Here is a 10,224-nt window from a genome sequence, read left to right on the forward strand (position 1 = left end):
CAGCTCGGCAGTGCTGGGACTTGAACATCAGACCTTAACCGCTAATCTATCACTGCCCAAGCTTATGCATTAATATCTATTGTTTTGGTTTTTTTCAGACAATTGATAACACATAATAGAAATACATCATTTACTATAATATAAACTTCTGAAACATTTTTGGTAAGCCAAAGAAAAATAAATCCACACCAAACCCTGAATTCTTCCTTAAAGCTGACATGGCAGCAGTAACTGCAAATCATGCTAGCACTGACTGTAACATGATGCTGAGATTTTCAAACTCTTTAGCTGGGAATTTACTCTGTAGGTCCAGTTTGACCGCTGTTAAATATCACTAATATCATTGTTTAAACCCTAATTTATAATTCAGTATTTAACGGAAAATGTATTATGCAGAAAAGATTAGAAAATATAAAGAATTTTGTATGAGTGAGTGAGGAATGACACATTATATTTTGGTGTCTAATTCGAGGGAAACTTTAGATCTGCTGCATCAAATAAACGTGGAGGAAAAAGTCAATAAGTTATTAAAAAGTTAATATTCTATGCAAGCAGGTCAAAGTCAAAGGACCTAGTAATTAGCTGTTAGAGTACCTCTTGGACTTTGTAAGCAATGTCTCTATAAACTAACACTGTTTTCATCTGGAACAAAGGGGAAACTGTGATACCTGGGGGTCTGAGAGCCGAGAGATGTCAGGGTAAAGGTAGAACTTGATTCCATCTGCTGCACCAGGAAGTGTGATCCCTCGAATGAGCAGGATCACCAACATGAAATAAGGGAAGGTTGCAGTGACGTATACCACCTGCAGGATGAATAGTATTTGTAAAGGTTAGGAAGCTGAATATTCACTAAAGACGTCATCCAACGTAGAGTCAATACTTGTAGAAACAATTTTAGAAAAAAAAAGCTAATGTGTGCTGATTGCCAGATAGTTGTACCATCATGCTAGTTGTACCACTGAGACCAAAGGATTTTGGTTGTCTAGCAACTAGTTTAGCAATACGTGTTGACCAGTTAAACCAGCACCAGGCTAATTTTAATTAGCATAAACTAGCACAGAATCCATGCTACTCCTAGGTGCTTTTTTCATCAAGCATATTGTCTGAAAACTGTAGACACTTAATGAGCAAAAGCAAGGATGACACAAGGAAAAATGAATACAGGAGGAGGTTTTCTTTCACTACTCCACCAAGAGTAAGTGAATGGTGTTGGAGTGAATGAGAGGGGATGAGTGGTGGGAGCAACACTCTTGAGATGGTGAGAAGGGGTTAAGGAATGCTCTGAAGCATGCCAAGCAGGCAGGTTTGGCTCTCAAAAGCTTAATTGAGAGCCGGCTGAAAGACTGATTCTCAGGGGAAAGGACAAGGTTCAGCTCTGCGCCAGAGGTTTTGATGGAAAGCAGCACTTAGCACCATGTCTCTCTCACAAAAAAGGACAAAAATAGAATACCCAAGAGGCTACCGGTTTGTGATTTGTCAACACGATGTTCACAGTCTAAACCATTATCAAGTCTCCAACAATAATGGAAAGAGATTTGTCGCACGAGATACAAGTGGATTTTGATTCTTCACTCCAACGTACAAGTCATGGCAGAACATCAGGCCACGGCTTGCTCTCAGATATACTTTAGAGGTTTCTTAGTTTGGGTGGCTTCTTTTTTTTTTTTGCAGAAACCTATTCAAGGTCCATAGAAATGAGTTCCAGCATATTGAAGTTCTTTCAGCTCCATGAACAAAACCGCACTTGGGGGGTGGCACTAGGTTCTTGTCCTTCTGGCGTTCAGTCAAGTCCATGCAAGGACAAGACAGGGTTTGGACACAAAAGCTTTCTGCCCTGTTTCCCTCCAGAAGGAGCCCAACCGGGATGTGTTGGCAGTGTGGGAAAATGTGTGGCAAAGCAAAGTACAATTGCCAATGCCTTCACTTTGACCTCAGTCATTTACTGTACTTAAGGTTACATTTACAGGACAACAAGCGTGACTTTACGGGGATTAACAGGTATCCTGTTCACATGGTTATGTAATCACGGCTGATTACGTATGTTCGCTTATAGCCAATTCTTGTTCACTTGTTAAGGATCTTTTGTGCAAAAACAATTGACTCTTCTGTTTATTTCGAGACACAATTAATTGAAGTGCGAGTCTGAGTTTTCTCACCTGCACCGGATTAAAAACAACAACAGGAGTTGTTGAGCGTGGGACAAGAAACAAAAAGCTGCGAGATTGTCACCTTAGCATATTTAAATCCCTCATGATGAGAGCTTCCAAGATCCCTAATTTTGTATAATACTTTTCAATTAGTCTAACACTATGATTACATATACCAAACTGTGGGCACCACAGTAAGAGAATCCTCTGTTTGGCAAGTGCATGGTTTCAACAAACAATGCTCCTACTCGCCATGAGTCTCGGAAGCATGCTGACTTTCTCCCAGCTCTCACCGGGTGAACGTTTAAACCCTCGGATTCACAGGTCAGCCCCATGCCATAAATCTACTGCCGGCTTATGTGAGAATCACACACGGCCACAAAAGGCCTGTGGTGAGCAGCCTAGCAATAGCCCTGAATGCTCTGCTGTGTTTAGCGTTCAAACAGGAGGGAAAAGTGCCTCAGTAGCCGCCATAATTCCTCACAGAAGGGAAGAGGCGAGCTGAGGAACTCTGCATGCTCCTCATGAACGCTCTACTTTCCATCAGTGAATACAGAAATCAATCTTGGCCTGGCCACTAAAGCCTCGCCGTGAAGGGACATTCTTCCCTGTTACTTCATGGCCAAACAAAAGCTACTTCAAGAGATACAGGGCCTCGCTGCCGAGTTCTTTTCTCCGGGACCTGTACAATGTGAACCCATTTGTTTTTCCCCACACAACCCTCTCACAACTTTCTCTCCCCCCTCACACACATCCCTTTTCCTTTTCTTCTTTCTGGCTCATTGAGCCTGTTCGGTGTTCTTAAAGACCGCTAAGCGAATCGCATCGAGAGGAAAGCTAGCATCTCAGGATGAAAGTCCTCATTGGACTTGAGTACACGATGAAGACAACAGAAGACCAGACTTGTACCTTTCTACCATGAAAAAAAAATTCTAGATATACATTTATTTCATAAACATCTTTGTAATAGAAATTATTCAATTGCATGATTTTTTTTTTTTTACATCATGTTACATTTGAGTTCTTCTTGATTCCTTTTATTTTTTTTTAAAACCTTTCTTTGACCATCTAAAATTAAGTCAATAGTCAGTCAGAGGATAGTCAGTAGTTCTTGACAGCTGAAATGCTGTGTGGCCTTTCGAAGACCTTCATGCAGATGAGGTTTTAAGATTTCCAAAAGTTTTAGATCAAAATCAACAGTAGCCATCTCTCTTTAATCAAAATGTTTAGAACTCTAGACTGAATACACCAATATTTACATATGCAAGGAAAGAAAATAGAGCTGGACGTAATTCAGTAAAATTCAATATTCCTTCATCCTTTCTTTCTCCCATCCTTACACAAACACACACATACTTCCAAGCAAAGGCAAAACTACAGGAACAGATACTCCAAACTATTCTAATGTACAGTATGTGCTCCATCAATTTTGTACAATTTTGGTCTTATCATTGTGAGATGCAGTTATATATAGCTTAGGGGAGCATATATACGTATATATATTATTGTGTGTTGTTTTTCACATGTATACATAATTCCATACCAAAACTTAAATACTTACTTACTAAAAAAATAACTCTAGATTTTACCTTTCCAGTTGATTTAGGACCTTTCCATATGCAGAAATAACATATGACCCAAGCCACTGCTAGGCACAGAGCGAGTTCCCAGCGCAGCTTCCCAACCTGCTCGATTCCACCGGATATACTGAGGACACGACGCCTGAACAAAAAAAAAAAATTTCACTGTGAAAACATGGTCATTTTATAAGAGGAAGTTTATATTAGTTCATCTTTCCAGTTTATCATTCACCATGTTGCACAGAAGTGGAACGGACAAGTTCATTTAGTCACAGATCAAGGGCGACGTTTTAACGTGTTCCCTAAATTTGATCTGAATTGAACCCAGACCACATCATTTTACACTGATTAAACAAGCTCTGATTATATCACCTTCATGACCCTGAAGTCGAGTCTGAAACTGACGTGTGAAATTTGTACTCGTAGTTTCAGTTTCGAAGGTGTGCACGTTTGATGTATAAAAGCCCGCAATCCTGTCTCAGGCTCTCTGTCCTTCTGCCATTAATCATCTCTGACATGTTCCTGGATGAGATCCAAGGTCTGAGTCGTAAGAACGATCTGACTGCTAAGGCCGGGCTTTTGGCTAACATACAGAAAACATTCTGTGCCAAATTTGTGTCCATACCATTTCTAGCTGTGCGAGTGCCCTTTTGATACTTGTTCACAACAGCAATGCGTAAAGAATGACAAATTATCAGTGAAAAAGGTTACGCAGTTCTGTGGAATAGTAAGCGGTGGCCCAATTGCTCCATGGATGTGTCGTGCCAAAAGCTGTCTGGCAAGAGTGAGCATCGCTGTGCTTTGTGACTTCCTTGGCTTTTATGTTGATGACACCAGACAGATCGTAAGTGGAAGTCACTCGGAGTCTTAAAACTAGTCTCTCAATGAAATCTCTACAGACTCTTGTTAAACTAGAGTCCGACCTAAGAAACTCTCATTTAAACAGCAGGAGTCTTTTCGTAAGTTTACATTATTCACAAACCAATATAATGTACGTATACGGTTTCGATATTAAATTGCTAATTCTGTGACAAGGCAGGTAGCCAATCATCTGTCAAAGATTTACAAATAAATACAGCAACAGTTATACTTACTCCCAAAACTCCATAACTGGTGAGGTGGCATAGGGGTTGCTGAGGTTTGCCACACTGGCATTGTTGAAATCCACACAGTTTTCTAAAAAAAATTAAATAAAGAAAAAATAAGTTTAATTCATTCATTCTTTCATTCATTTACTCAGTCAGTCACTCTTCAGCAACCACTTTATCCTTGTCAGGGCTGGAATACACTGGGCACAAGGAGAGAATTTACCTAGGATGGGATGCCAGTATATTACAGAGCACTATGTCCACACACATTCATACCTAGAGGCAATTTGGCATAGCTGACAAGTTTTTAGATGGTGCACAGAAACAGGAGAACCAAGTCAGGGGAACCAGGATTAATTCCATCAATATTTCCATTAAAAAAATATATCTCAAACATCCAAATCTACTTAGGCACAGTCGGATTGCTGAGTAAATAATATCCAGCAAGATGAAATGTTTACTTTAAACTCAGTAATGTAGCTTAGCATTTAAGGCTTCATGCTAGTAACTGTAAGGTCATGCGCTCAAATTTCAGGATGAGCTACAAAGTAGGAAAAGCCATGGATGCCCCCATGGGTTAACAACAAATACAGTGAACTACATATTATAGATTTAACAAGTGAATATGTCTCTATGGTGATTGATCTAAAGCTAATATTTGTAGACACAGAATAACTCATTTAAAGTTAAGAGGCTCTACTTTGTTTACAGTTAAAGCTGTGAGAAAGACATCACTTGGGTTGAATCGACCGTCCTGAATTTACGAATTGAAAGGGTGTTCTTTTAAGTTGCTTCCTATTCAGAGGTCCGAAGTTACGAGTTACAAATTTTAATCGGATGGAGAATTATTACTTCACCTAGTGGTTAAAATGGGAAATGCTACAAGTGCTAGTAGAGTCCCATTGGGCAGGAATCACGCTGCCCCATGCTCAGGGTGTGGGAGGAGCAACAGACAGTACAGTTAAATGCAGGATTGCCAGATTAGGCTTTTTATTTAAAAAAAAAATACTGATAAATCAATTCACTTATCAAAATGATTCATGATTTCATAATTCTAAACAATTACATTGTTTTGGCTTATTAGAATTCCTATCTCTGAAAATTTTGTGGAAGATCAATTAGTCTGCCGTAATAAGACTCCTGAAGTTTGATGAAAAGATGAACAGACCTGTGTTCCAGTAATGACCGCAGGAGGCCCAGGGCAGCTCAGTGGTGAAGCAGTTAAACAGGTAGAAGATTGCCCATGCCAAAATAACCACATAGTACACGTTCAGATGCGCCTCGATGACCTGAGTTGCATAACCAATACCTTAAAAAGAAAGAAAGATATAATATAGATCATACTGTGAGACTCTATTAGATCTTAACTTCCTTTTTGCTTATGTAATTTATCAGAAACGCTGATCTCACAAACCTTCGCTTCTTATATAATAAAGAAATAATTTTTTTTTATGTACATTATCAAAATATAAAGGGTCATATAAAACTAATAGTGTGTCTTTATCATGGTACATCACGTCCCTATTTGGTATTAAGTGAAATCGTGGCCATTTATTACATGTGATATAACTGGACGATTTCCGGTTAAGTTTTCAGGCGCATCAGTTTTGCCAAAATCACACCAATGAGACAGTGATACGGTCTGAATTAAGTTATTTTGAATAACCACCAGAGACACTGTAGGGCTCTAGGGGGCGCTAATCATGAACCATTCAGCATTGTGAGTGTACACATTATTGACATGTATTAAACTTACGTAATATACAATATAACTGTCACATATTTTAATCCCTCTCCTCGAATATTAATGCTGTTAAATACTGTCACTGTTTCTGCTGTGAATTTATTGGCATAAATTCCGTAATGTTGAATTTTTATATTTTAACATTTACCCACCCTCAAAAAGTGGACAGACTTTCCTCCAGCATGTGATTCCTCCTTCGCTGGTAAACTGGCCTAGTGCTGTCTCCAGGAAGAACACGGGAATACCGCAGCACACGAAGAAGATGACATAAGGCACAAAGAAAGCACCTGGAAAACAGACCAGAGTTTTTATTCCGCCACAGAGAGATTTCCTGCGTTCACACTGTAAACAAACACCGAGAGAGTCGTAGCATCTGCGTCATTTCATCACGGCTAGCTAAAAGCACCAACAAGCATTATCTTTCCTTTGAGTGGGAAGATTTTCTCCATCATAAGGACGACGACTTTGGTTTTTCAGTCACTATGATAGAATGTAAACTCATCATTTTCAAATGAATGAATAAATTCTGTTCTTGTTTATACGATTCGTTATATGAGATAACCAAGAGAAGCATAGGTTTCATGTCATTTAACTTAAAGTTTATTGAAGGAGTATTAATAAGACACAAAAATGTGCCAAAATTAGGCTACACAGCACAAAAACTACTGTAGTGACAACCATTTTAAAACCTAAATCAATTAGTTGGATTTAACCTAGTATGCTACAACTAATGACACTAGTACTAAAGCTGCTACTTAGCAGATATTTTCATTTCAGGTTAGCATGCTGATGTTTTTATTCACCTTGAATAACGCTACCTAGCAGTTGAGAACTTAGCCTTTCTCATGCTAGCAATGTTTATTTATATTAGTAGGATAGCAAAGTACTTTCTAATGTTACAGTTTTAGACAATTGTGCTTCCAAAATATATTTCGCGCTTTCTTTCTTAAGGAATCCCAAATGTTCTGTGTGGAACTCAACAACTCTGTTAACAAAAAAAGTTGAACCGAGAAAATATTGAACCATTAGTACGCAGGCACCCTTCGTGCCAAGAGCGCAAATAATAGTTTTGCACTGGGAAAGCTGTGTGATCATTTCGTAACAACAATTTGAAACAAATCACATGGTTTGAGAACAGTGTTAGCTTTATTTTCGTAATCTTTGTACAACTTATTGGATGTGTTACTGAACACTGTTTCGCAGTGTATTCATGCTAGAGGGAAGCTAAATTTGGAAACCCAATAATAACATCTGCTTGGTTTCAGTAAAGATTCATGGAAACTCTTTATGAAGAGCAGCGTTGGGTCTGTAGGTGTTGCTGTGGATATCTTGGATGCTTTTTCCCTAGTTTGATCCAAGCCTGGATAACAGAGCTGATCAACCTTTTTCGAGTTAAAGTGATGACTTTGCTGTTTTTAAGATGCATCTGTCTAGGTGTTCAGGTTTTCTCCTAAAAAATGAACTTTTTTTTTTGTCATTCTGGGTTTTAATTTCGACTACAATTCCAATTTAAACCAATTTACCATGGAGCTGTTGCTGTTGCCAAAGCACTAGTGCAGACGTGCATCCAGACGGATACATTTCTAAAACTCTCCACAAAGTATATTATTGAAAAGGGTTGTATGATCTGTCTATAACCTCTTCAGCAGCAGCTCCCAGGAGTAATGTTTTTTTACACCACAAAGTATGTTAAAGCTGACTATATGCTGAATTTCTGAATGTTTATCCAGACCTCAGATTGGTCAACAAAAATCACCTGTGCTTGAAATTGGTCAAAAAAAAAAAAAATCTTGAAAAAGGTTCCACGTGGAATCATTTACCCCTCCAAAGATGTCATGATTAAGAGTTGATTAGACAGTGTAGACATTATTTCAGCACTTTAATTCTACTACTAGCAGTAGCAGTAGTAGTAGTAGTAGTAGGTGTTGGTTTGTATATCAATGCATTTATCTGGGCTTTAATATATTCGCTGAAACGATGATGAATGGACGGGCTCGAGCGTCTCACCTCCTCCGTTCTTGTAACAGAGATATGGGAACCTCCATACGTTGCCGAGGCCGATGATCTCTCCGGCCACCGAGAGCACGAACTCCACCTTACTGCCCCACTGGCCGCGCTCGTGCACGGGGCTCGCGTGCGGAGCCTCGGCGTCTTCCGCGTGCCTCCCGTTCACCATGGGCACGGGCTTGTCGGCTGTCATCACCTCCCAACAGCCTGCGAGCGAAAAGCGGGTAAAGCGGTGGGTCCGAGCCGGAGCATGCGAGGAGAAAACCGGACCCGACTCCGAAATGTCTCGCGACGAAACTCAGACGCACATACACACGCGCGCGTGCACACAAACACACACCCACACTTGCACACACACGCACGCACTCACACACGGGGCGCAAAAGCGCATCAAAGACGCACATTTGATTAACCAGTGTGTGACTATAATACTATAGAGCCAACACAGTGCATGCATTTATCTCTGATTGCAAATAATAATAACAAAACTGAGGGATGGAGCTGAATCCGTGGTAGATGTTTTACTCACCAATATAAGGTCGTGCAGTAAATCCTTTCTTGGCTGATCACCTGTTATCACTCTCAGCCCCAAAAGGCTCAATTCAAGTCCCTTATGCAAGAATAAAAGAAGGATAAATAGGAATAAAGGTCTAAATCTGTGTGGTGGGAGACGGGGTGTGTGTAGAAAGATCTCGGCTGGGTTTGTTGCCGAAAGATGGACGGATTTGCTGTTCTTGCTGTTGCTCAGCTCCGGTTCCTGTGTCTGATCTCAAAACGTCTCTCGTTGGAAAAGAGCCATGTGGGAACGGGACTCGCATCCTCCTTAACACCACCACTCTCATTTAGCTCACACTTACTCTGGCCACACACTGCAGTCTGTGCACTAGCTGCAGGGGGTTTTGCTTTTAGCTATGACATTTGGGGTGAAATTTGGGACACTGTGTCAAGCAGGTGGTTTTTATCCACATTCAAGCATCAATTAAATGCCCCCCCTCCATATGCCTTAACATTTATTGAGAGGACTCACTCAATGAGTGCAAAGAATATTATGGAATAATCAATTTATTTATGCTTGCATAGGGAGTAAAAGAGAGGCTTTTAAATAGAAATTCAAAATGGAAACATTTTGCAGTCTGGAGTCTTGTACCATCTGTCAGAAAGTCTGCAAGCATCAACCAAATAGTTTTCAACATCTCCAGTGCCAATACTCAGTGAAGACACTTTACAATAACAGTGACATGAATAATCATGCACTAATAGCTGAATTTATTGAGATGTGTAATGATGAATGTACTAATCACAAACTTACGAAGAGTTCACCTTAACTAATTCATGCGTGAATAATGACCACCTGAAGTAGAAATTAAGTACAAGTTTGTTAGGTAACTAACATGTAGGGGTAAACGTTAATCAAACGTACTCGTGGGATTTGAAGAGAAATGGATGAAAAATTATGCAAAATGCTTCCAGAATAAATTATTGGTCTTTCTACACTGGATAAGAAGGATCAGTGTAAATGATGAAAGTAATCCAGTGCTTCCGATGTTTGTGTACGCGGCTGCATAGAGAAAATCATATAAACAATTTAATATGATAAATGTTTAATTCATATTCTTTCTTATAGAGCATGTTTGATTTAGTTCACTCCGACGAGTTAA

General features: G+C 39.6%; 1 protein-coding gene across 1 annotated transcript in view; it reads right to left on the reverse strand.

The window, feature by feature from the left end:
- slc6a11b (solute carrier family 6 member 11b) overlaps nt 1-9,451 on the reverse strand; it is a 31,627-nt gene extending 22,176 nt beyond the window's left edge. The window contains exons 1-7 of the mRNA XM_058373755.1: nt 9,096-9,451; nt 8,567-8,773; nt 6,712-6,846; nt 5,984-6,124; nt 4,822-4,903; nt 3,737-3,869; nt 669-803 (exon numbers count right to left, since the gene is read on the reverse strand). Of these exons, the coding sequence (XP_058229738.1) occupies nt 669-803; nt 3,737-3,869; nt 4,822-4,903; nt 5,984-6,124; nt 6,712-6,846; nt 8,567-8,759 (819 nt within the window). The 5' untranslated portion in view covers nt 8,760-8,773; nt 9,096-9,451. The remainder of the gene's footprint in view (nt 1-668; nt 804-3,736; nt 3,870-4,821; nt 4,904-5,983; nt 6,125-6,711; nt 6,847-8,566; nt 8,774-9,095) is intronic.
- Between the last annotated feature and the right edge of the window lie 773 nt (nt 9,452-10,224).

The sequence above is a fragment of the Hemibagrus wyckioides genome, linkage group LG21 (assembly GCF_019097595.1).
Source record: "Hemibagrus wyckioides isolate EC202008001 linkage group LG21, SWU_Hwy_1.0, whole genome shotgun sequence".
NCBI lineage: Eukaryota > Metazoa > Chordata > Actinopteri > Siluriformes > Bagridae > Hemibagrus > Hemibagrus wyckioides.